The 27,970-nt window shown below is 39.8% G+C and overlaps 1 protein-coding gene across 2 annotated transcripts in view; it reads right to left on the reverse strand.

Moving 5' to 3' along the window:
* Positions 1 to 560: 560 nt before the first annotated feature.
* LOC149199078 (uncharacterized) overlaps positions 561 to 27,970 on the reverse strand; it is a 44,352-nt gene continuing 16,942 nt past the window's right edge. The window contains exons 2-3 of one of the 2 annotated variants that reach the window (XM_089399361.1): positions 17,957 to 18,194; positions 561 to 612 (exon numbers count right to left, since the gene is read on the reverse strand). In XM_089399361.1, the coding sequence (XP_089255487.1) occupies positions 605 to 612; positions 17,957 to 18,194 (246 nt within the window). In that variant the 3' untranslated portion in view covers positions 561 to 604. Of the gene's footprint in view, positions 613 to 17,912; positions 18,195 to 27,970 lie in introns of those variants that run through there. The other variant, XM_089399360.1, reaches the window with a different exon arrangement.

The raw sequence follows: 27,970 nt of genomic DNA on the forward strand, positions 1-27,970 counted from the left end.
AGTTAGGACTCCAACGACCAAAATTAAAACTTAATTGATGGTTGAGATCATCTCCAAGTCGATCTGTGTGAATTTCTAGAGAATTCTCACCTTTCTCAATTAATTGCTATTAATTAACCATTTTTCCTAAGTTAGACTTAGGAAATTTTTAATTATGGTCAATTAATTTAATTGAACCATCTATAGGTGGAAATTCCAAAACTGATTTCTGGGTTTTGGAAAACTCCTGCGTTTTAGCCTCTCCATAAAATCTTGAGACTAGAACATCATCCAATGCTACAAAAACTAACAAAAAGAGGATATAGATCTTTGAGGAGAGTTTACAAAGGGGCTCATAGAGTTGTCACTCCTCAAATAAACTAATTACAAAAGAAGAAAAACTACAAATGCTTGCAACAAGTACAATGACAAGTCCCCAAGTGGGACACTTTGCTTCCTCAAGATGTACGATCTTCTCAACCAATGGGTTCTCAAAAGGAAGCACCTTGCAACGGAAGATGAGAGAAGGAAAGGAGTTAAGAGAATAAATTTGGACCTGTAAGGCTCCAATAGTATGCTCTTGATCTTCAAACAATACTCCTCAAAGTGAAGCCCTCCAATCCTCCTAGAGATCTACAAAAGAGAAACAAGTTAGCTTCATGATTCTTTTCAAAAAAGTAAAGTACAATATAGAACAAAATCCTGCAACAAGAGAGAGTCTCTCTTGTGCAAGCAAGGAAAGGCTAAGCCTTTCCAAAAGCTCTCAAAAGCTAGATAAATCAACTAAAGCACATAACATTGATCAAGAAAGATTTTGAATTTAGATTTTTTGTGATCTTAGTAAGCCAAGGTAAGGAAAACTCCCTCTTTTGATTTCTTTTAATGAGATCTTTGAGAACAAATTGATTGGGTCCTTCTACTCTTGCTCTTGACAGTGAGTTCGTCTATATGAAGAGTTACCCCACGCCCAAGCAATCCTTCAAACAATTCTTAAATTTCTACACACTTTGAAAAGAAATTTTACCGAGAAGCTTATAGTGCTCCCCTTCCTAGAGTATTTCTCTAACCCAAAAACTATACAAAGTAATTTGCATATAGTAATCCAAACAAATGGCAAAATGAGAGCTAATATAATCCAAAATACATGTAATATATGAAGCACAAAAGTTGAAATAATATCACCTCAATGATAGAAGGAGAATACCAACGAGATAGTATCCCAAAGTCTTTTATTATAGCTTATGAAAGTGAATACAAAATGTAGCAGAGTCTCCCCAAGAACAATAGCTCATTCCAAGATGATACAATAGGAGCCCAAGGCTCATTTAAATAGGCAAATGGGAGCAAATCCCACTGGAAAAACCAAGTGACAAGTGTAGTTTCATCATGATGACGATCCCAAAGCTGAGATGGCTAAGATCCCAATGCAATTGACCTCTCCAAGTGGCAACATGACTGTTGTAAGTGGTATGCGTATTCCTCCTAGTGGCAACGTATGAGTATGAGTGACACAAGCATATATTTGTGTGGAAATGAAGGGAAACATATCCCACAATTTACTCTTGAAAACTGCCACCAAACAAATGTAATGATTGTTGTGAACTGCCACTAAATCAACACTGTCCCATGAACCGACAGTCCTCAAAAATGTGTGCAAATCTGTCCCTGCGTGTGTTCTAGAAGACTGCCAGCATGAGGGTTGAGTGTAGTTGGTTTTGATCTCACATAGATCTGCGTGTACTTGGCTGGATACTCACGTAAGCAAGAGGGCTTTAAAGTGGAAACACGCTCCACTTCAACTGAAGTCAACTGCTCATCCAAATCCGCGTATGATCCTTGTGGTTGGCTAGCAGTTTGAGTGCTATATTTTAACTGGTTGTTGGTGCCACCGTGTGAGTTGAGAGTGGAGACAAACATGAGCTAGTGAGGGACAAGGCCTGTCCTATGTGGCAATGTTGTTCCCCACCAGAATTATCAATTTTGTGAGCTGCTAATGTGGTAGATTTGAGCTCCCAACTTGGAAACGCATTCATATGTTCCCCACTTAACATTTTTTTATTGATTTCCTTTTGTATCATATGCCAAATCACTTTATTTTGTCCCCCACTAACTTGGAAACATATTTTTCTCATCCCTTTTTTGATTTGGATAACATTTTGATATGTTTCCATTATTTTATTTTATTTTTTGAATTTTATTTCACTTTGCCACTAACATTAGAAAAATTGCTTGTCGAGGGACTACAAGTCATTTTTTTTACCCTCAAAGTGGGTCTTAGGATAATGTTGGGGTTTCGAGGATAAGTTTTGAGTTGTCACACACCCCAAACATTTCCTAGGGCCACTTATTTACATCATTACATAGAAATTAATTAAAAAATCTCGTTTTGCAGGAAATTTTTAATTATTGAAAAAATCCTACTTAGACCTAGTCAAAATCCATGAAATTTCAGAGATGACCTAGCACGGTGATATACATTGACCCTAGACACTAAGATGGGCTTAATGCACAATCTTCAAGCAGTGACCCCAGCTTTGGGGTATGCAATGAGTGAAAAAACCCAGAAAATTATTTGCTGCTAAAAGTGGGAATAATTAACCAAGTAAAAAAAACACTCCAAAGTTTACTCGCTTTTTGATAGAGTCTCAACATCCTAGGTCTATTACATAGCTTTATTCATCATGCTAGTGATATTTATACAATATCCCCGTAGGGTTGCGGAATTTGAAGACTGAATGAAGAAAGAGAGAAGGAAGGGGCTTAGAAGCCCTGATGAAAGTTAGAACTCTATAAGTGCAGGAATGCTCTGACATATCCTTGGACTTGGAGTCTTCAAGTGTACTTTAGTGGTCAACATGGACCAATCGCAGGCTACCACGTAAACCAACCAAAGGCTGCAATGTGGACCAACCGCATGTTGCCACATGGAACAACAATAGGATGCCACATGGACCAACAAGAGGTTGTCATGTGGATCTTCTAGAAAACCTATGCAGGGTTAGTTGGAGGATCAAAAGTACACTACACAAAATATGCATTGGTGAGATTCGAACAAGTGACCTCCGCTCCAATCTCCAACAAACTTTACCAATGCACCATATGTGGAACATGTGGTAAAGAAGGCATAATATCATTCATATTTTGTCTCTTTTTTGTTCTAAAAATAGACAAAGGAACAGATTTGTAGTAATTCGAACCTGTGACCTAGCGTACATAAGCTCACTGCCTTTAACATCATACCATGCACCACACATGGGATATGAGGTGGAAGATATTATATTTATTCAAACAAAAAAATCTCTTTTATTTAGAGATTCAAACCCCAACACATTTGGGATAGGATTTTAGCATTAAAAGCAAAACTAGTTGCTCCTAGCCTATAAAAGGACGGAAATTTTTTGTAAAAGGGGATAGATATGTTTTTTCTAAGCTTTTTGAAGTGTATTTTATAAACTTTTTGAAGAAGAATAAGCAAGTAGTAGTCTTGCTTATGAATTGAAGCCTCTTAATTGGGAGAGAGTTTTTGAGAGTCCCTTATGGGAGAATGAGCTGTTGAGAAATCAATGCAAGTAGATTAGGGTTTGATTCCTCTTTCTTGATAATTACTTGTGAGTTATGTTGGCTTCTTTTACTTCTTTATTATCTTATCTTTCATCAAGCAATTACCATATTATATGTGTATGAAGATCACAAAACAAGGGACACAAGATGTAGGCACTATGCCAGGGCAAAATCCCCCTCAAGGGGAAAACCCAATCAAAAATTCTCTTCCTTCAATAGTATTCTTTGAGACTCTTCAACCTAGACAAAGACCAAACCTTCCCTCCACACCAAGTCAGCCTTCCAGATCTTCAACCCCTTTGCAGCGCACTTCCACCCCAACAACTTACGGCATCAGGCAACAACTGGCAGTAGCAACACTTGGAGGACTTTGATCTCACAAACTAGGGCACGAAATAGAGAGAGAGTAGCTCCAGAATTTCGATTTTCTTCTTCTCCTTAGACTTGACCCAACTCGAACTTCCTTTAACTTCCTTTGACCCACTTCTCACGTCTCTGGCTTCCTTAGAGATATCGAACTAGCTTGAGATGAGATGCTCCAAATGAATTTCACTTCCTTCTATTTATAGGCTCCAAGTGAAGTCGAATTGGTGTCCTTAGGCCGACTTGATCTCTTCTAGGCCGACTTGGTGTAGAGGTTACATAAACTATATTTGACTCTGTTGACCACTACTGGTCAACTGCCCATGCAGTACACCTCCTTTCTGTTGGCAGAGAGGGGTAGCTCCTGAGCGACATGTCCGTGCCAGCCTTCAGTCATCGACAGCTTGATCATTTTTGTTGTAAACCCAGTCTGCATGTATAAGTTGTAAATAATCTAAGCAGATCAGAGTCATGTATGTAAAGTTGCCTAGGTGGACCTAACTTTCTAATGATGATCTGCGTCCCGGGAGGTTTTTCGTCTCACCGATCTACGATCGGCAGAGTTTTCCTTCAAACCTGACCCCAAAGCCGGGATGGATTTCGTCATCAAAACTTTAGGAGAATCTTATATGTTAATCTGCTAGATTATAGTTGTGTCGCAGAACTGGGTGTTCTATGAGGGTCTGTATTAAGTGGGTTCGTCCCTTTGAGATGTAAATTGTAAAAATCATGATGAAATGTGTCTTGAGGGTTGAAAATGTTGTAAATCCCCTCATGAGTCCTAGGTCCTAGGTCCTAGGAGATGTTTCCAACGGCTCAGTTTGATGATCCATCTTAAAATGAATTAAAAATTTAAAAAATGAATAAAAATAATAAAAAATTAGAAAACATAAAGCAAAAACCCTAAGCAATAAAATAATAATATTTTTGTGAATACATGCAAAACTAGCCGTTGGGATCATTTCCTTTATATAGGGTCTTAGGGAGTCATTTTAGAGGTTTATCTGATCTGTGAGTCTATACTGAGAAAGCTCTCTTGTAATCTGATTTTCTGGTTAATAAAAAGACTTTGGGGTTCAAAACTGGCTGGTGTTACTCTCTGGAATTGTTGTGAGATGTTTGTTTTTTCTGCATATTTCAGTTTTCAGCAGTTAATAATAGCTTGTTTTCAGAGCATTGTGAGCACAGGTATCTTGTTCACGTGCTAGGGTTTGAATGTTGTATAGTTTTCTGGAATAATGGCAGGTATCTCCATCATTTCTTGAAATCTAGTAGCATTTCTTGCCCTCTTTACTGATGTTTGCTGAAGGTGTGCAGGAAATCTTTAGGTGAAGGGTATTTGTGGGCGTTTGGGGAAGTTCTGGGCTGAACCAGCCGACTCCCACAGGCTTTTCTGTGCAGAGCCCATGCTGTTTGTGCCCTGGGTTAATCTTTTAATTTTATTTCGTGTTTTACATTGAGAGATTTTCTTTATGTTCACAGTAAAGTTCAAATCTCTGATATATCGAAAATGTTACTGTAATCATGGTTAAATCTGGTTGTTCTAGAGCTGTAAAATTTGCGATTTCATGTTAATTTTGAAGGGTTTACTTAAAATTTTTTGCATATATCTGCGGGCTTTATTTTACAATCTTGCAGGCTACCAGATAAGAGCCAGAGAAGGAAATTTTGCAGGATTCCTATCTCAGTGATTTAAGGGGTTTCTGGAGCGAGAGAAACTGAAATTTTTTTTTGTGCTCCTCAATTGTCGAAAACTTTTCACAAGGAGATCCCGCCATCCTGCAATCGCTGCCAAATTCCTTTGGGTTAGCAAACAAAATCAGGCCCAGTCAAGCAGTGGCTTCAGCATAAGATACATTGGTCTACGAATGGCATCAAGGTTTCATTAGCGGGTCACTCTCCTTCCTTTTGCGGCTGAAGACATTGCCAGTTACGCACGCCCAGAGACCTGCACGAAACTGTGGAGCTCTCATCCGCTGCCAGGGTTCCAAGCAAGCATTGGACCAGGCACTCCATTGACGTGATCGATTTTCTGTGGGATAAGTATTACGTTGTCTTGCACAGGCATCAGGTAAGTCCATCAATAAACGCCGGTTGATCTCTCAGAATTCGATTTACGTTTTCAATCATAACGTCTTAAGGGTTTAGTAAATGCATTGAAAGGTTGTCTCGATTTTTACTATCCTCAGAGGGCAATTCTTCACATGTTCTGATCCACGTTTACTTCCGAAATTTAGTTCTGGTCCAAATCTTTTCGATTTCGTTCTTTCCGTCAGCGTTTTCAGGTGTTTCTCTAGCGAAAATTCCTCCCGCACATGCAGTCTCTGTCTTGTATTGACTCTCCGCCGTCGTGTAAGCCGTCAGTATAATTTTCCCATCGTTTGCAGATCCCTATCACCGCTACAGGCATCGTATTTTTGAAAGCTTTTTTTTTGTGTGACTGTCGTAGGGTTACGTATTTCATCTTAAGCCTGCGAGAAAATTTATAGCTCAGCCCTCTTGTGATTTACGTTTAGCTTGCACCTTTTAATTGTTTAGCGTAGGCACTTTTTTTTAGTTTTATAAAGATTTAAAATAAAAAAAAAAAGGAAGCAAAAGAAATGTGTTAAGTTACTTGTTAGATTTTAATCGTATTTCATTTTTTTTTTAGGATTTTAATTCTTTTAAAAAAATTTCATTTCTTTTAATTGTAGATTCAAAAAAAAAGAAAAAATCAAAAAAAAAAAAGAGGTTATATTTTAATTAGTTCTTAGGCTTAGTTTTAAACTTTTTATTTTAGATTAATTTTAGTTTAAATTTCTTGGATTTTAATTTAGGTTTTAGATTTTTTTTTTTTTTAAATTTAAATTAGATTTTTGATTTGGTTTTTTTTTTTTTTTTTTTTAAATAAATAAATAAATAAATAAATAAAAAAAAAAAAAAAAAAAAATTGAAAAAGCATAAAAATTTCTTTTTGTGGAGAATTGCTCTTACCACCTTCAGTTGTTTATCATCGTATATCTTTCGTGCTGTGGTCTGAATACGAAATAAGTATCTGGTTTCTCTATTATTCAAAGCAATTTATTTCTCTTAGTTTGCCGGATATCGTTATTCGAGGAACTTTGTGGTTTTTACTGGATATTTAAAGCATTGTTCTGATCATTTGATGATAGGTGATTGCTGTTTATGATTTATGCTCTTATATCACCTAGAAAGTAATCATTTAGGCACCAATCTAACAAGGCACTGGTCTATCAAATCAATAAAACCATTTTAGTGCATCTCGTCTCCCGGCCCAACTGTTTGGCAGTTGGCCTTCATCTTTCCTCAGGGTCTACCCCCCTTAGCCGTGGGAGACAGGCTTAAACGGAGGGATCGGGGATCAGAGTGACAGCCCCCGGTCTGAGCGTTGTCGTGTCAATCCGCGCGACAACATTTTTTGGCGCCGTTGCCGGGGATAGAGTTTTTCTGTCCTTGGTTCTTTCATTCCAAGCTTGTCTGTGCTTAGCTTCTTGTTCAAGTGGCGACTCCACTTCCCATATTATCTGCAAGAGTGTACACTAGAAGACATCCAGGCAGTCTGTGCAACCCCACTCCGGATCCTGAAAAGGTTTACAGGGTGCGATCACACAAACTCGCTTCTCGTGCACTCCTTACAAATCTTGGACAAGAAGCCCTTTCTGACGTTCATCTGCTCTTTAGGGGTCAAGTTAGGCGCAACACCATGAGTCTGTTGGGCCCTTGTGATTTTTCTAACATTCCTGGAGCCCCCAATGATATTCCATCTGTTGGGATAGACAAATTGCCTAGCTTTCATGGAGATAATGCCATTACGGTTAATCCCATTTGCGAGATTTCAACATATGGATGGCTAAGTATGCTAGGTCTCCTGATTTTGATCATGAAGATGTCAGGATGACCCTTTTTATCTTGACTCTAGGAGGTGATGCTCATGACTGGTTTACAGAAAAACCTCCTAATTCTTTTGACTCTTTACAATCAATCATTAATTCATTTAGAGAAAAGTATGGAGATAAGAGAGAGGGAAGACATCTTGTAAGAGCTCTTACTCTGATGAAAAAGAGAGAAGACGAAACTGTTGAAGAATTTAATAGAAGGTTTAATGGTATTATTAGAGAATTACCTCAAGACTATAAACCTTCGGATAAAACTCTCCAAGATTTTTATATTGACGCCTTTGGTCCTGAACCATCTTATGAGTTAAGGCGTGCTAAACTTACTGATTATCGAGATTGCCAAGCCTTAGCTATAGAACTTGAAAAGGACAAGGCAGCTTCGGGGAAGTCTGAAATCCCAGGTTATGATAGGGCTGCTACAAAACTAAAGGAACCTAAGGGAAAAGCAGTCCAAGAGCCTGAAAATGAACTTGTTCTCAAATTGCTTCAGAAAATTGAAACCATGGAAATTAATCATAACAAGGAGATAAACACTTTGCAGAATAGGTTGATTCAAATGGAAAGAGCGCAATCGCAAAATTTTCAACCTCGAAATAATAATAACAGAAATAGTAACTGGCAAAGAAAGGGTCAATCCAGTGAGCAGAGGCCTCCTAATCCGCTTACTAATCTGGTTGATAATGCTCCTCCTTATTGTCGTGCTTGCGATACTTTTCACGAAGAGTCCTCTTGTCCCATCATCAGAAGACTCCTAGACAATGGAATGTTTGGGACAGATGAGCAAATAAACGTAGTAGGGGGCAAGTTTCCTTTGCCTATGAATGATTGGATAGATGTTAAGGAAAGAAGCTATGATGTTGGGAATCCTCAATCTGCTTTTAGTATAAATAACCTTGAAGACGAAGATGACATTTTGGCTAGGTTATATGGTGAGAAACCCTCTGCTGAGAAAATTGTGGAAATTGCTAGAGACAAGGGTTTAACATACCAGAGAAGGGATAAAGATCAGAGCGGGAATCAAATTCCTCCTCGAACTTTAAACCCTGGTATAAACTCTGGAATAGATGTCGATTTGGGGAGTTGGTTTAATAATGCTAAAATCTGGGTTCCCGTATCTGAGATCGCTAAGATCCCTTCCCAAAGAGACAAGTTACTAAAAGCAATTCAGGGCCCTCAAGTCAACGCTTCTCAACAGAAGATTCGTGAGGTTGACTATCATGATGCTCCTATTTATCTGCAAAGCGTAGATGCTGATAACAAGGATCGTCAACCCTTCTTTATCACCTTATTATTCAATGGGTATAAATTGAATAACTGCATGTTGGATTCAGGTGCATCTGCTTGTGTTATGACTAAAAGGGTTATGGAACAGCTTAACTTAAGAGTTTCCAGACCTTACTATAATATATGTGCCATGGATTCTAAGAAAATCGAAGTACATGGTTTAATCAAGGATTTGCAATTTCATCTTTCGGTTTACCCAGACATCATGGTTGTTATGGATATTGTTGTTGTTGATGTACCTGATGCTTGGGGTATGCTGTTATCTAGGAAGTGGGCCTCTGATCTAGGGGGAAGCATTCAGATGAATTGGTCATATGCTATGATTCCTTCTCCTAGCGGTGACAGTTTCGTTAGACTAACTAGAGAGCCTGAGAGGAAATTTCATGTTGAAAATCCTAAAAAGCCTCATAACGAAATAATTAGAGAGCAATCTGACATCGGGAACTATGCTATCCTGTCTAACTTCATAACTCCTCCCGACGAAAAGGTCAAAAGTCTTAAAGATGAAGTCTGGTATATGTATTTCGATGGTGCGTTCTCTAGTCATGGTAAGGGTGCTGGAATTGTGCTTAAGTCTCCCCTTGGTCACGTATTCAAGTTTGCCTATCGTCTAGAATTTGAAGCAACCAACAATGTCGCTGAGTATGAAGCCATATTGTTGGGCCTTGAATTGGCCAAAGCCTTGAAGATTAAGTTGCTTAGCATAAAGGGGGATTCCGATCTGGTTATCATGCAGCTTAAGAACAAATTCACATGTAGAAATCAAAGATTAAGAAACTATCGAAATGCTGTGTGGGATACTATGGAGCACTTCGATGCCCTTAACCTTGAAGCAATTCCTAGAAAGCTAAATAGTTCGGCAGATGAACTTGCCGTAGCTGCTACCACTTTCCAGTTGTCTGATGAGTTAATTAACGATAAAATTAAAATGGAGGTAATATTCAGACCATCTGTCCCAGACAACTCAGAGCATTGGCAAGTTTTTAATGATGAAAAGCAAGTCGTTCGTTTTCTCAATAGTTTAGACGAGTTTGAGGATTTCCGGTTAGTTTCTGACGAGGATGGGTCTTTAGATCATAGACATATCATAAATCCCACTCCCAGAAATGTGGTTGCCTTAGAGCAACATTTTGATCGGCATGATGCCACGAAGCTGAGAGAAGAAAACAAGATGGACCCAGGTGAGTACCTTGAAGTCAACATTGGCACTTCTGAAAATCCGAAAGTAGTTAAAATCGGTAAAGGTACTAGTTTGGAGGAAAAGAAAAAGTTAACCGATTTACTTCGCAAATATCGAGATGTTTTAGCTTTTTCCTATGATGAATTGAAGGGCTATAGGGAGGATATTATGGAGCATACTATTCCATTAAAGGACGAAAATGCTAGACCCTTCCGGCAGAAGCTTAGGCAGATTAATCCTAAGTTAGCCCCCCTGGTCCAGAAAGAGCTTACGAAAATGCTTGCAGCAGGGATCATCGCTCAAACTAGGCATTCGACATGGTGTTCGAATTTAGTGATTGTCAGGAAAAAGAATGGTACAATAAGACTTTGTGTCGATTTTAGAAACCTTAATCTAGCATGCAAAAAGGATAATTACCCTTTGCCAAAAATGGAAACTTTGTTGCAAAGAGTAACTGGGTCTGGAATGATGTCATTGCTAGACGGTTTTTCTGGGTATAATCAGGTTTGGGTTAAAAAAGAAGATCGACACAAGACCACATTCACAACACCATGGGGCACTTTTGAATACATCAGAATGCCATTTGGGTTAACAAATGCTGGGGCTACTTTCCAGAGGGCCATGGATTATGCCTTCAAAGGGTTAATCGGGAAAATCATCGAAATTTACCAAGACGATCTTACTGTTTTCTCTAAAGATGGTATCAGCCATATAGATCATCTTAGGAAGGTTTTCGATAGATGCAGAGAATATGGAATTTCTTTGAATCCGGCTAAATCTGTCTTTGGGGTAACTGAAGGAAACTTCTGGGTCATATCATTTCTAAGGAAGGAGTCAAGGTCGATCCTGAACGAGTTGAAGCAATTCAAAAGATTCCTCTCCCGCATAACCTCAAGTCCCTTCAGTCTTTCCTTGGAAAGATAAATTTTATTAGAAGATTTATCCCGAATTATGCGGAAATAGCTAAGCCCATTCAAAGTCTTCTGAAGAAAGATGTGAAATTTGTCTGGCAGGAAGAGGGCAAAAGGGCTTTCCAAGAAATCAAGTCTGCTATCGCGAAAGCTCCTGTCCTTGTTAGTCCTGATTACTCCAAAGATTTCATGATTTTTTCTTTCGCTTCTGAGGATACCATTGCCGGTGTCTTGCTTCAAAAGAATAAAGATGGTCATGAGCAGCCTATCGCTTTCATGAGTAGAGCACTTCAAAACTCCGAATTGAAGTACAATACCATGGAAAAGCAGGCTTATGCCCTGGTCAAGTCTCTTAAGCATTTTAAAACTTATGTGGGTTATTCTAAGATCATCGCTTTCGTCCCACATTCTGCTGTTAAAGACATATTAACTCAAACTGATTGCTTAGGGACTCGTGCTAGGTGGGTTACTAAGATACAGGAGTATGATTTAGAAATTAGACCCACTAAACTGATCAAAGGCCAAGGTCTAGCTCAAATGTTAGCTGAAAGTAATGAAAGGACTCTTGGTTTGTTCTGCCTTGACGATCTATCTTCACCAGAATTAAGAAGGTTAGCTGAGCATGAATGGTATAAGGACATAGTTTACTACTTAACAAACTTTACATGTCCTAACCACTTAGTCGCTCATAAGAGAAGGGCTCTTAGACTAAAAGCCACCAAGTACTGCCTTATGAAGGATGGCCTTGGATGGAGAAATCCAGAGGGCATAGTGCTTAGGTGTGTTGACGATGTTGAGTCCAAAAGATTAATCTCCGAATTTCATTCAGGATTTTGTGGTGGTCATTATGCCGCTAGAACTACTGCCCACAAAATCCTGAGAGCTGGCTATTATTGGCCTTCGATTTTTTCTGATGTGCACAAGTATGTTAGAACGTGTCAAGCTTGTCAACTGTTCACTGGGAAGCAGAAGCTTGCTGCCCTTCCTCTACAACCTGTTGTTGTAGAGGCACCTTTTCAGCATTGGGGTCTGGACTTCATAGGGAAGTTCCATGAAAATTCTAGCAATGGCTACTCATGGATTTTGACTGCTACTGATTACTTCACTAAATGGGTAGAAGCCATTCCTGCTAAGAATGCCACTGAAAAGGTGATTATGGATTTCATTGAGAATAACATCATTACTAGATTTGGTGTCCCCGCTAAAATCACTACGGACAATGCCAAGGCCTTTAGTTCTTCAGAGTTTACATCTTTTTGTTTCAAATATGGCATTGTCTTATCTCATTCGTCGAATTACTATCCTCAGGGTAATGGTTTGGCTGAATCAAGTAATAAAAATCTCATAACCATTATCAAGAAAATAGTAGGAGATAACAAGAAGTCTTGGGACAGCAAAATCAAGTATGCTTTGTGGGCAGACAGAATTACTAAGAAGAAATCTACTGGTAAATCTCCCTTTGAATTGGTTTATGGCTTGGATGTTACCTTACCTGTGCACCTAAAATTGCCAGCCTATCAGCTTCTCCAAAATTTTTCCACCGATAAAGATGTTGTTCGGAATAGGATAGATCAGATTGTGGAATTAGATGAGACTCGTCGGACAGCTTTCGAAACTATATGTAAAAATCAATCTAATATTAAGAAAAGCTTTGATAAATGCTCTAGATCTAGATCTTTGCAGGTTGGAGATATGGTTTTACTTTGGGATCGCAAAAATGAAAAACCAGGAAAGCATAAGAAGTTTGACAGCTTGTGGTTGGGACCATACATCATTAGAGATATAGCTGGGCCAAACTCATTCTACTTGAGCAGATTGGATGGCGAACCACTTGACCTACCAGTGAACGGCCAAATGCTCAAGCTGTTCTTCAGAGATGATATCTGATGCCATGGGGCATCTTTTGTATTGTATTTCTATCCCTACTCCTTGTCTTTTCAGCATTTCATTTCTGTTTTTAGGATTAGATTTACTTTTCATGTTATTAGATAGTCAATAAATGAAGAGCTTTTATCTTTCCTGTACTTAATGTATATGATGATTTTGGAATGGACGCTACTTATTTTTGTTTGTGTGTTGTATGGATGCAGATTCTGGATTCTCACATTCCTACCAGTGCAGCAACGTGTCCCCAAGTAGAGCCAGATGTTGACCACTACTGGTCAACTGCCCATGCAGTACACCTCCTTTCTGTTGGCAGAGAGGGGTAGCTCCTGAGCGACATGTCCGTGCCAGCCTTCAGTCATCGACAGCTTGATCATTTTTGTTGTAAACCCAGTCTGCATGTATAAGTTGTAAATAATCTAAGCAGATCAGAGTCATGTATGTAAAGTTGCCTAGGTGGACCTAACTTTATAATGATGATCTGTGTCCCGAGAGGTTTTTTGTCTCACCGATCTACGATCGGCAGAGTTTTCCTTCAAACCTGACCCCAAAGCCGGGATGGATTTCGTCATCAGAACTTTAGGAGAATCTTATATGTTAATCTGCTAGATTATAGTTGTGTCGCAGAACTGGGTGTTCTATGAGGGTCTGTATTAAGTGGGTTCGTCCCTTTGAGATGTAAATTGTAAAAATCATGATGAAATGTGTCTTGAGGGTTGAAAATGTTGTAAATCCCCTCATGAGTCCTAGGTCCTAGGTCCTAGGAGATGTTTCCAACGGCTCAGTTTGATGATCCATCTTAAAATGAATTAAAAATGAATAAAAATAATAAAAAATTAAAAAACATAAAGCAAAAACCCTAAGCAATAAAATAATAATATTTTTGTGAATGCATGCAAAACTAGCCATTGGGATCATTTCCTTTATATAGGGTCTTAGGGAGTCATTTTAGAGGTTTATCTAATCTGTGAGTCTATACTGAGAAAGCTCTCTTGTAATCTGATTTTCTGGTTAATAAAAAGACTTTGGGGTTCAAAACTGGCTGGTGTTACTCTCTGGAATTGCTGTAAGATGTTTGTTTTTTCTGCATATTTCAGTTTTCAGCAGTTAATAATAGCTTGTTTTCAGAGCATTGTGAGCACAGGTATCTTGCTCACGTGCTAGGGTTTGAATGTTGTAGAGTTTTCTGGAATAATGGCAGGTATCTCCATCATTTCTTGAAATCTAGCAGCATTTCTTGCCCTCTTTACTGATGTTTGCTGAAGGTGTGCAGGAAATCTTTAGGTGAAGGGTATTTGTGGGTGTTTGGGGAAGTTCTGGGCTGAACCAGCCGACTCCCACAAGCTTTTCTGTGCAGAGCCCATGCTGTTTGTGCCCTGGGTTAATCTTTTAATTTTATTTCGTGTTTTACATTGAGAGATTTTCTTTATGTTCACAGTAAAGTTCAAATCTCTGATATATCGAAAATGTTACTGTAATCATGGTTAAATCTGGCTGTTCTAGAGCTGTAAAATTTGCGATTTCATGTTAATTTTGAAGGGTTTACTTAAAAAAATTTGCATATATCTGCGGGCTTTATTTTTCTATCTTGCAGGCTACCAGATAAGAGCCAGAGAAGGAAATTTTGCAGGATTCCTATCTCAGTGATTTAAGGGGTTTCTGGAGCGAGAGAAACTGAAAAAATTTTTTGTGCTCCTCAATTGTCGAAAACTTTTCACAAGGAGATCCCGCCATCCTGCAATTGCTGCCAAATTCCTTTGGGTTAGCAAACAAAATCAGGCCCAGTCAAGCAGTGGCTTCAGCATAAGATACATTGGTCTACGAACGGCATCAAGGTTTCATTAGCGGGTCACTCTCCTTCCTTTTGCGGCTGAAGACATTGCCAGTTACGCACGCCCAGAGACCTGCACGAAACTGTGGAGCTCTCATCCGCTGCCAGGGTTCCAAGCAAGCATTGGACCAGGCACTGCATTGACGTGATCGATTTTCTGTGGGATAAGTATTACGCTGTCTTGCACAGGCATCAGGTAAGTCCATCAATAAACGCCGGTTGATCTCTCAGAATTCGATTTACGTTTTCAATCATAACGTCTTAAGGGTTTAGTAAATGCTTTGAAAGGCTGTCTCGATTTTTACTATCCTCAGAGGGCAATTCTTCACATGTTTTGATCCACGTTTACTTCCGAAATTTAGTTCTGGTCCAAATCTTTTCGATTTCGTTCTTTCCGTCAGCGTTTTCAGGTGTTTCTCCAGCGAAAATTCCTCCCGCACACGCAGTCTCTGTCTTGTATTGACTCTCCGCCGTCGTGTAAGCCGTCAGTATAATTTTCCCATCGTTTGCAGATCCCCATCACCGCTACAGGCATCGTATTTTTGAAAGCTTTTTTTTTGTGTGACTGTCGTAGGGTTACGTATTTCATCTTAAGCCTGCGAGAAAATTTATAGCTCAGCCCTCTTGTGATTTACGTTTAGCTTGCACCTTTTAATTGTTTAGCGTAGGCACTTTTTTTTAGTTTTATAAAGATTTAAAATAAAAATAAAAAAAGGAAGCAAAAGAAATGCGTTAAGTTACTTGTTAGATTTTAATCGTATTTCATTTTTTTTTTAGGATTTTAATTCTTTTAAAAAAATTTCATTTCTTTTAATTGTAGATTCAAAAAAAAAAGAAAAAATCAAAAAAAAAAAAGAGGTTATATTTTAATTAGTTCTTAGGCTTAGTTTTAAACTTTTTATTTTAGATTAATTTTAGTTTAAATTTCTTGGATTTTAATTTAGGTTTTAGATTTTATTTATTTTTAATTTAAATTAGATTTTAAATTAGATTTTTGATTTGGTTTTTAAAAAAAAAATATATATATATATATATATATATATATATATTTTGAAAAAGCATAAAAATTTCTTTTTGTGGAGAATTGCTCTTACCACCTTCAGTTGTTTATCATCGTATATCTTTCGTGCTGTGGTCTGAATACGAAATAAGTATCTGGTTTCTCTGTTATTCAAAGCAATTTATTTCTCTTAGTTTGCCGGATATCGTTATTCGAGGAACTTTGTGGTTTTTACTGGATATTTAAAGCATTGTTCTGATCATTTGATGATAGGTGATTGTTGTTTATGATTTATGCTCTTATATCACCTAGAAAGTAATCATTTAGGCACCAATCTAACAAGGCACTGGTCTATCAAATCAATAAAACCATTTTAGTGCATCTCGTCTCCCGGTCCAACTGTTTGGCAGTTGGCCTTCATCTTTCCTCAGGGTCTACCCCCCTTAGCCGTGGGAGACAGGCTTAAACGGAGGGATCGGGGATCAGAGTGACAGCCCCCGGTCTGAGCGTTGTCGTGTCAATCCGTGCGACCACAGACTCAATAGTAAACATTTTTACATGATTCAAAAGCCCAAGAAGGGTCTCTTTAAATGTACAATGACTCTATAGACTTAATATTAATCCTAGGAATCCACAATGGGGACTTTGACTAATATAATGATGACCCAAGCATGAAACCCGTGCTTTAATAAATCATTGATACAATAATAAAAATTATTTTATTTATTCTTTTGACAAGTACAATTCATAATGACTCAAATACATTAATGAAGACCGAACCTAGTTACATTTTCCAACATGAGTCACTTCATGAGAGAAGCTTAGCCCTTTGTGAAAAAGAATCAGCCCCTTATTAGGAGAAAATTTCAGCCTTTTTATAAAAGGAGAACCAGACCCTTATTGGGAGAAGAATTCAGTCCTTTTTGTAAAAGGAACATTTGTGTGAGCTCAGAGACAGCCAATGCCGGGTGAACTCCATTATCATATTGGTTTGCATATTATTTTAGTGAGTTTGGTAGTTTAATTTCAGTTTAATGCTGATTTTTAAATATTACGCCAATTTTCATGTTAATGACAGTAAATTGAGAATTATAAAATTCATCTGAAAATGGAAAAAAAATGAGTCTGTTTTATTATGGCCGATGGCCGATTTCTGATCAAGAAGTGTGTGAGATAGATTTGAAATTTCTTGGAAGGGTGTTAAGGAATTAGTTTGAACACTAAGAGTTAAAACTCTCTAAAGTGTATCCACAGTCTCATAGAAGTGAGGTGAAACTTTCAGCTTGGGCAGAGTGTGGAATTTTCTACATTGTGCATTAGTCCTTGTGTCTGTCATAAGAGATTTTTATTTCAAGTGTATTTCAGAGTTGCACAACTTGAACTCAGCAATAAATCAGCAAGGCTCTGATATCATTAGCTCAGCAAAAATTGAAAAACTTATCCGAAAATCACCGAGCAGGAAAAAATGCATTAAAAGCTCACAATTTGATTTTTTTTTTAAAAGAGGCCCAAATCTGCTTTTGTCTTGAAATGGTGCCCTATAATCTATCTTTTCATAAAGCTCGCAAATAAATTGCCAGTCATAGGGCTTTACAAAGGATCGGTGATTTTCACAATTCACTATTTCCCGGCAATTGTTTCAAGTGAGAAATCGTGTATGGTTTGACTTGCCAATTAATCAGCAATTTGTATTTAGGGGATAAAAAGTGACTAGTGCTTTGAATGTGTCAAGACTCAACACTTAAATGTATATGACAAATACACTTAAAACAATTATCTATAAATAGATCTATCGGGCCACATATTGAAGGGTGAGGGATATATGTGCCAATCAATCGTGTTTGAAACCCCTCCTATGCTTTTTTTTTCTCTTTTTTTGTACTTGCTATCACGCTGACTTGACAGTAGAGTTTATGCTGTGTAAGATTTTAGTGGGGGTTTCCATTTTTACTGTGAATCAATTCCAGTTTCTGCTCTTTATTGATTAAACCTGTTTTATAAGCTGTTGTTTACTGTTTATTTTTCAAATCATTGTTGGTTTCATTAGAGCTCAACAGGAGAGCATACCTGAAGCAACAACAATAGCAGCAATAGTCAACAAAGTCGTCGTTGATATCACAAAGGCAGCACTGGCCAAAGCCCCAAAATAAAATACTGCCAAGCAAGTGAAAACAATAGCCATAAAGCCACCAACTATTGCCAAGGACAAGAGGAGGCCAATTATAATTGCATATATGGTGGCAGCCAAAAAGAAAAGCATAAACAGCCCCAATCCTGTCAAAGCCAAAAGCAAAATTGATCCCACCTGCCAACAGAAAAGCATCTCTTCAGTTATATCAAACATTAAACATACAAGTGAATAAATAGCAGTTGACCTTTTCTATTACTTTCTCTCTCTAATTTTCAAGGAAAAAAAGGAATTTGGCTTATATAAATTTTCATAAGAGGAATTTTAGCACCAGGCAACATATGTCCTTAGGAATAAAGTTGTTTACATAATATTCAAAAAATAACTAAATAATAAGATAGCGCATTAATTACACTAGTTTTACAATAAGAAAATAACCTACTAGGCACTCTTCAAAAAAAGCTTTAGGATTTGGCAAGAAATGAAAGTATAACCTAATAGCCATCCAATGTTTTAAAAGTTAGGCTTGGCTAAGGATCAGACCAGACTTAGATCAGAATCAGGTCGGAATTGGCAGGGCACTTGGTTTATGAACTAATTTACTAAAAAATACATAAAATCCGCAAATTTTATGAGCCGATTTTTTAATAAATTGGTTCATAAACCAAGTGTATACATCAAAAATACACACACACACACACATTAAAATTTGCATCTTTTATGTATTTTTCAGTAAAACAGTTCAGAAACCAAGTGTTCTGCCAATGTATTCAAGTACATCATTGTAAATCCAAAACATTATAAACCAAACATTTAAAGTCTGCTCATGCATATATCATGTAAGGGTGAATACATCAAAATCGCACCAAGCGCAATACATTTTCAAAACAAAATACATAAACATCAAGGCTCTAAATGGCCTCTGGAGTCCAAAAACAGCATGCTATAAGCTACTACATATCAATGATCAATAGGATATGTTAATTTTAGGTATGTTTTATGCTTAGAGAAATTTATTTCAAATTTCACAGTTAGCTCAATATCTTTTCCAGATTAGCAATCACATCAGCATTAAAGTAAACTGCAGATAGAACATAAACATAAATCGCAGAAGACAAGCCAAGACAAGAAGACACAAGATGTGGCGCTAGCCGGGGACAAACCCCAATGTGGGGAAACCCTTGATCAATTCTTCTTATATGTTCTTCAATAGTTCAGCAGAGAGAGAGATAGTACGTTTACAACAGAAGTCAACACTTTGACTTATCTAGATAAGAGCATAGATCATCTCTAAGAAGATGATACATGAGACCAGTTGAAGACATCCTGCTTCAACTGATTCTCCAAGGTGACTCCTTCCCCTATTGTTGTGTTGCATTTCGTCATCATGTTGCACCTCACCGTGCTGCACCACGCTACACCCATCATCACTATGCTGCATCTCATCATGCTTCATTAATCATGACTGTACCCATCACTGTACTACATTATGTGCCATTGCTGCACCATGTTGCCATACTGACCTATGTGCTGGTTGCACCTTGCTTGCTTGTTGTCCCTAGCATGCTTGTTGTCCTTAGCATGCTTGTTGTTGAATGCTAGTTGTCCCTTGCATCCTAGTTGTAACATTGCATGCTTGGTGTATTCGCTGCTAAGTACCATACAACTGTCCCAATGTTAGTTAGTTGTCCCTTGCATGTTGCTCTCCTTCGGAGACAGATGCTCCGGCAGTTCCCAGCAATTTCGGTTGTTCCCGCAGTTCCGGTTGTTCTCGGCAGTTCCAGCAGTTCCCAGTTGTTCCGACTTTTCTCGACAGTTCAAGCAGTTCCCGGCAGTTCCGACAGTCCCGGCAATCCCGACAGTTCCTGCAGTTCTCGGCAGTTCCCGCAGTTCCCGGCAGTTCCGGCTTCTGCCCTCTAGATTAGGGTAGCGTTATCGCTTAGGATATCTCCTCCTACTAAAACCCAAAGACAAGTAGAGAGGAAGAGATCCCAAGTGTGTTGAAATGACTTGAAGGCCACCTCTATTTATACTAAAACGTTGAGCACAAATGGGGTGTATTTGGTTGCTAGCCGACCTTGACGAATTGTCCTATAACAAAAATAAATTCATATCTCCATGAATACTTATCGGAATCGGATGATCTTTAGATCAATCCTACACCTCTCGATGAGAGGGATCCAAGAAAAATATTAGCTTCCATTAATAAGATGACCCACATGGAGTTTGGCCCTAGTTGCCAATTTTAACACTCCCTCTCAACTAGGGATAACTCCATCCGTTGATCCATATGTCCAACTGTACTATCTCTGCCATCAGTGCCTTGCACTGCTCTGCTGAACCATGAAGAAGAAGAATTGATCGAGAATGTCTCATACCATTCTCTACTGACTCGAAGTCAGTTTCATCTGAAGAGAGTGTGTCACATCACTCTTACTAGCCCAAAGTTAGTTTTATTGATCCCAGATCAATATCACAAGAGAGTGTCTCAAACCACTCATACTGATCTCAGATCAGTTTCATTGATCCCAAATCAATGGAGGTCATCCTAGCATAGGGCGTTCGGTAGATACATCGATGTGTCCAGCAATAGTACTACTATGGTCCCTAACCCCATTTCCCTACTAATTGATCAGATGAGAGGTACTTCCCATGAGTCCCAAACTGCATGGGTAGGATACCTTGACAGGAGAACTAATCATCCTGTCCACAGGAGAACGAATCATCCTGCCCCACAGTCGCCACGGGAGAACTAATCATCCCGGCCCACAGGAGAACTAATCATCCTGTTTCACAGTTTCCACGGGAGAACTAATCATCCCGGCCCACAGGAGAACTAATCATCCTGTTCCACAATTGCCACAGGAGAACTAATCATCCCAGCCCACAGGAGAACTAATCATCCTGTTCCACAGTTGCCACGGAAGAACTAATCATCCCGACCCACAAGAGAACTAATCATCCTATTCCACAGTTGCCGCGGGAGAACTAATCATCTCGACCCACAAGAGAACTAATCATCTTGTTCCACAGTCGCCTCGGGGTATCACAGGGGAAGGTTGAACCTATCATCTTGTACATAGCGCACCACCAAGGGAGGGTGAGTCGCCCTGTGGTCGTATGTTGCTCCAGTAAGTACCCCAAGCCCCCCAGAGCTCAATGCATGCAACATGCAAGACCCTTATAAGAAGGTCTCTCAACGACTCCAAGTCGTTCGGGAAAGTCACAGATTTGACCTTTCCCCGGGGCTTTGACAAAATGTCTGCGACCTATACATCAGTCTCAATGCGATGGAGCCTCCTCGCTCATCGACTTACCATATCCTAGATAAGGCAATATCTGATGTCTATCTGCTGGAGCAATCATCGAATACGGGATTCCTCAATAATCGAATCCCCCCTCTGGTTGTCACAGAGAATCATAATGGTAATGGTATTCATCATGTGTACAAACAGCTCACAGAAGAGCTTCCACAACTAGGCAGCTTCATACGAGATCATACTCGTAGCTATGTATTCCCTCTCAGCGGTGCTTATAGCAACCGACTTCTGCTTCCTGCTCATCCATGATATCGAAGCAGAATCCAAAGAGAACCAGCACTGAGAAGTGCTCTAGTGATCCTCCACACTGCCTGCCCAGTCAGCATTCAAATAATCATGCAATTTCATATTTCCGGCAGTGTATCTCAATCCATGAGAGATTGTGCCCTGAAGATATCTCAGAAGATTCTTGGCACCAATCCAGTGAGGCTCAACCAAATATGAGCTCACCATGCTAACTGCAAAACATATGTTCGAACGGAAGTTCACCAAGAACATCAACGCAAATGAATTTATGAAACTCAGAGGCATTTCCCAAATCTGGTCCGACATCACTACCATATAACTTCGGAAAGCTAAGATCCTCGAGGTAGTCACAGGCTTGCTGTTTATCATTCCACATCCGGAATCCAACTCCCTCTTACTTCTGCAAATGAGAGGGTCTGCACCTGTCAAAAATAGGTTGTCATCATAAGGTGCCGGTATGAGAGGTCTATCATCCACAACCTTCGGGTAATGGTTTGGATCAGTTTCACTCCTAGTGAATCTCAGCTTCATCAAACAGCTATCAATCCTCTCATACTACGCCCAGGGTTTTTTGCATCAAGCCATAGAGGGCTTTCTTCTACCTGTATACATGAGATTCCCAATCATGAATCTCAAACTCCTCGGATTGTTCCAAACCTGTGGACCTGTTGCATGAGGGGAATGGTCCCCTTATAAGATTTTCCTTCGGTACATCTCAGACATGTACTTTCATGCTATTTTTTAATTCAGGCATCCCAGTCACCATCTGACTCACAGACCTCCAGTGCTATGTGTCAATGGACATGGTCCCCAATGGACTTCCTGCAACTTGATACAACCCTGAACTCAAAAACATCTTTGAAAATTCTATTTTCAAACACGTACCTTTCCATCGATGAGTGCCACCCTGTAACCTTTGACTTCCATTGCCGAAATGGACACCAAGTTCTTCTTGCGATCAGGTACATAAAAGAGATTCTATAAATGAATCGAGTTACCCTCATTCAATTGAGGGGTAACATTCCCTACACCCTTTCCGGGATAGGTGGCATCGGCTCCAAGTATAATCCCACAATTATTTCCATCTCTACCAAATTAGAGAGTGCACCCTTCTATCCGATGAAGTGCCTTGAAGCACTACAATCAATAAGCCAGATTCCCAAAGAATCTGAAGGAGAGGGCCAATACAAGATAACGCTTCTTTATCTTATCAAAAACAACATTTAATTCTTCATACCTGGGTTCCTTGCTTTCTTTGAAGAGTCGGCCATTTCCTTGATGACCTGCATTACCTGTCATTCCTTTGATCATTGAAGATGTCCCTAGAATGATTGTTATCTTCAACAAGAGATGTGTCTCTGCCATTCGGACACTCCTTCGAATAATGGCCGAACTTATTGCAACCAAGGCATCTGCCTTTCCTTCCACCCTTAGATCCGGACCTCCCAATGAAGTGATCTTTAGGTAGGCCGTCAGAAACTTCCGCTGCGCCATTCTGATAATATTCTTTGCTTCGACTTCAACCTCAGTGAATTTGAAGAGGGATGAGGAATCCGTTGATCCTTTTGTCCTTTCCCAACTGTCTTCGGTGATTGCTCTTTCACTCTTGCTTGGGCATTGTCTTCACCTCAGCTCTGATACCATGTTAATTTTAGGTATGTTCTATGCTTAGAGCAATTTATTTCAATTTTCACAATTAGCTCAATATCTTTTCCAGATTAGCAATCACGTCAGCATTAAAGTAAACTGCAAATAGAACATAAACATAAATTGCAGAAGACAAGCCATGACAAGAAGACACAAGATGTGGCGCTAGCCAGGGACAAACCCACATGTGGGGAAACCCTTGATCAATTCTTCTTATATGTTCTTCAATAGTTCAGCAGAGAGAGAGATAATACATTTACAACAAAAGTCAACATTTTGACTTATCTAGATAAGAGCATAGATCATCTCTAAGAAGATGATACATGAGATCAGTTGAAGACATGCTGCTTCAACTGATTCTCCAAGGTGACTCCTTCAGCTATCGTTGTGTTGCATTTCGTCATCATGCTGCACCTCAACGTGTTGTACCATGTTGCACCCATCATCACTATGCTGCATCTCATCATGCTTCATTAATCATGACTGTACCCATCACTGTATTGCATTATGTGCCATTGTTGCACCATGTTGCCATACTGACCTATGTGTTGATTGCACCTTGCTTGCTTGTTGTCCCTTGCTTACTTGTTGTCCCTAGCATGCTTGTTGTCCTTAGCATGCTTGTTGTTGCATGCTAGTTGTCTCTTGCATGCTAGCAATAACATTGCATGCTTGGTGTATTTGCTGCTAAGTACCATACAACAATCCCAATGTTAGTTAGTTGTCCCTTGCATGTTGCTCTCCTTCGGAGGCAGATGCTCCTGCAGTTCCTGGCAGTTCCGGCTGTTCCCGACAGTTCCTAGCAGTTCCGGCAGTTCCGGCTGTGCTCGACAGTTCCCAGCAGTTCTCGACAGTTCCGGCAGTTCCGGGCAGTTCCCAGCAGTTCCAGCTGTTCTTGGTTGTTCCAGCTATTCTCGGTTGTTCAAGCAGTTCCCAGCAGTTCCAGCAGTTCCCGACAGTTCTTGGCAGTTCCCACAGTTCCGGTAGTTCCCAGCAATTCCGCAGTTCCGGCTTTTGCCTTCTGGACTAAGGCAGCGTTATCGCTTAGGATCTCTCCTCCTACTAAAACCCAAAGACAAGTAGAGAGGAAGAGATCCCAAGTGTGTTGAAATGACTTGAAGGCCACCTCTATTTATACTAAAACGTTGAGCACAAGTGGGGTTTATTTTGTTGTTGGCCAACCTTGACGAATTGTCCCATAACACAAATAAATTCGTATCTCCATGAGTACTTATCGGAATCGGATGATCTTTAGATCAATCCTACACCTCTCGATGAGAGGGATCCAAGAAAAATATCAGCTTCCATTAATAAGATGACCCACATGGAGTTTGGCCCTAGTTGCCAATTTTAACAGGATCAGTGGTCAAACTCATTACAATTGTTAGGAATGGGATCCTCTCACTTTAGGTTGACTCTACTCCAACATGTTACATCTCAAACTCTCTCTTAAGAGGAAAATATCTATCCCCAACTGGAGAGACTAGACACAACTCTCAGGCAAGCCACCTATTACTGACCCAATTAGCAAGGTTGCCAAGGTCCTTGCAACATATTGGGGTTTGCACACACAAACCCATTGTCACCTCAAACCCAACCCTTCCTCTTTAGGCCCAACTTCCCTCTGAAAGGCCAAAGGAGGATTTCCAATTGATATTGTTGGGAAAATTAATTGTCTTAATAAAACAAACCAAATGCTCACACATAAATTATCAACCAAAGTAAGTTTGTTTCTTTCAAGGTTATTGTTACCACTCAAACTAGCAGGGGTCCTAAGAGGGGATCCTAAAGGGACAACTACTAGGTCAAGGGCAACAATGGAGCAATAGCCCACTGTCACCTCAGCTAAATCTCCCTACTCTTTACAGACTTTCACCGATGGGAGGAGACCCGATATGAAGGCAAATCATTAGATGGATAAGTCAAAGAAGGGGTAAAGAGTGATTCCTAAGGACCTATTCACAAGAGAGACTCAATTTTGTGGCTTGTGTGCTTGAGAAGCAAGGTGTAAGGCTCTCTAGGAAGGGCCAAGGGGATTTCAAGGGCTAGGGTTTGCAGATAAGACTTGTAAAGGAGATACCTAGTCCTAGAAATCCTTGTGAAAACTTGGTTTCTAAGCGGTCTTGGTGAAATTAGCTTAAATAAGTTGCAGGACGCCGGGACCACACGGGACCAAGTGGACCCAAAGTTAGCTCAAGTGGGTGGAGTTGATCAATCAAAGGTGTGCTTGAACTAATTGAGGGGGGAGAAGGGGATCAAAGGAGAAAATTTCAGTGATCTTAATACAATGATCCCAATGAGGTCACTATCCAAGGGAATCAAAGGGCAAGAAACAATCTCAGAGCTAGGGCTTGAAGTATCTCGAGATCCCACCATCGGAATGGCTTCAAATTTGGAGGGCTCCTAGGAGACACAATAGCGCAATAGAGGCTAGGAGATCGAATTTTTTTGATGGGTAACTTGTGAGAAATGTGATGCCCTAGGTCCCCTATGGAGGCTAGGCCTAGAAGAAAGAGGGAGAGGTGATAAAGATTATGCTTTTTGGTGATCACCTATGGAGGACCAGTGCCTAATCCTTTGGGAGAAATGGAGTCAATATGATTCCAATGCTCAGAGTGATTTCACTTTGTCGAGGCCTCTACAACAGTTTCGCATGGCAATTAGGGCATGGGACAATTGCTTCAAGGTCTTTATACTTCGATATGCATATGTGATGACTTATCGAGATAAAATTTTAACAAAATATCTCTAGGAACATTCAATTATTCAAACATGGCCCGTGGCATGATGCAACGCTATAAAAAGACAAATTTCTACCATTTCACACAAGAAAAGCAACAAATTTCAGCCTAGTTTAGCAAAATTCCCTAGCAACATGCATATGACATAAGAAAAAGACAAAATAGCATTAAAAGAGCACTTACATGTGAGAATAAGTATACCCAATCATCATCATATGCCAATATAGAAGCTCCAAGACAAAAATGAAGAAATCTAAACATCAAAATTCATGCATCCATCCAATTTCGTCCTCCAAAAAGAATAGCAAAAATCTCACAAGAGAGAATGATCCAATCGAAGTGATGATGATCAAATGATTCCATCACACTTCTATTTATACACTTCCTAATGAATTCGATTTAGCTAATTAGGCCTAATTTAGCCCCTAAAATAAAATAATGTGCATAATAACAAAACCTTTGGTGACAATCCCACCAAATAGTTCAATAATGTTAAGATAAGCCTCTCAAGAGAGTTGAATATCAACAAAGTGATGTCGTTGGGCCTTTGAGGAGGCATGATAAAGTCCAACGAGTGCCATGATGAAGAAAAGGACTCCAAACATAGTGGGCAAAGGATTGGCCCCTTGTTATCCAATCAAGAACCTATGGGGCTCCCAAGTGGGTATGGGGGCATGAGGACAACCTCATGGGTCTCCAAATGGATCAAATATGTTTGTAAACCATCTATAAGGGCTGGAGTGATGATATAAACCCTCCATTCGCATCGGGAGGCATCCTGAAACATTTGCCAAATGTATGGCGCAACTGTGGAGCCTGTTGCGCAAGGTGGACCAGGTGCATCATACTCATCCAAAGGTGGAACATGAGCAATCAACGAACGTTGTTGAGGATCCATGAAGTAATATCTGCTATGGTGGAGGCCCATGGCTCTAAAAGGTCACACTACAAGTGCCAATGTGGCCCTCTAGAGGGCTAGGACCCTGTATAGGGAGACCAATCCCTAAATGAAGACCCACAGCAATCCTGCATAAGATCCAATGCGTCCTCTCGCCCTCCAATACAACAAATCATTGGAATAATCAAGTAATAATGCTTACAAGTTATGGGATCAATGGGGCACTTCATGGTGGCATGCCCTTCCACAGTGGGCTTTGGCAAGTACAAGTGTCTCCAAGCTCCAAATGGGGTTAACCAAGCAACCTATTAGGTGGTTTCAACCTTAAAAGGGGGTGGCATGTCCATAGTACATCCTTTAAGAGGTAGGTAGCAAATGATATAATGATGGAATGCAGTGGGGGTGAGGGGGAACATCCAAACCACATGTCAAGGTACATTGGTTAACTATAACAAGGGAAGCTCACACCTAGGTATATGAATGTAGGAAGGAGAAAATCGTGGTGCATGAGTTACCCCGGCCTTTGTTTTTCCACCCTTTCATATGCCTTTTTCCTTTTATTGATTTTTCTTCGAAACTGCTCAGGGCTTGAGGGGATGGAGAGCATGATGTGTAATATGTAGCAGTGGATACCCCTTGAGGTGGGGCAGTTCATTGCCCACCAAGGGTCGGGACAACATGGATTGCAAAATGATGGAGGGGGCTCATCTAGGGCCCATTGGAACCAGGGTGATGGCCATGCATAAGGGGTAGAGCTCATGTTTGGCTTTTTCCCACGTGCTAAATTTGTATGTCCTGGCCATCTTTAGCATTTTATGGTACATTTACTGTTGAGAGTGGCCAAAGTATGCTTTTTACTTTCATTTAGCTGCATCAACCTCTGGGGCATCGTTCCAAGCCTGACCCAAGGTATGGGCAGGAGGAAGGGGAAGCTGACCCTATGTGGACCCAGTGGACACATATGGACCCGAATGAGAAAAGAGATGAATGGGGCTCGAATAAGTGGAAAGGGAGTAAAGTAGGTGGTATCGGGAAGTGGGACCACACAACCAGTAAAGGAGATCCCATGGAACTAGGACCAAGGGTAACCAGGAAATCGGG

The sequence above is a fragment of the Pinus tabuliformis genome, chromosome 2_1 (genome assembly GCF_031772625.1).
Source record: "Pinus tabuliformis cultivar Carrire ecotype Pingquan chromosome 2_1, CPIR1, whole genome shotgun sequence".
NCBI lineage: Eukaryota > Viridiplantae > Streptophyta > Pinopsida > Pinales > Pinaceae > Pinus > Pinus tabuliformis.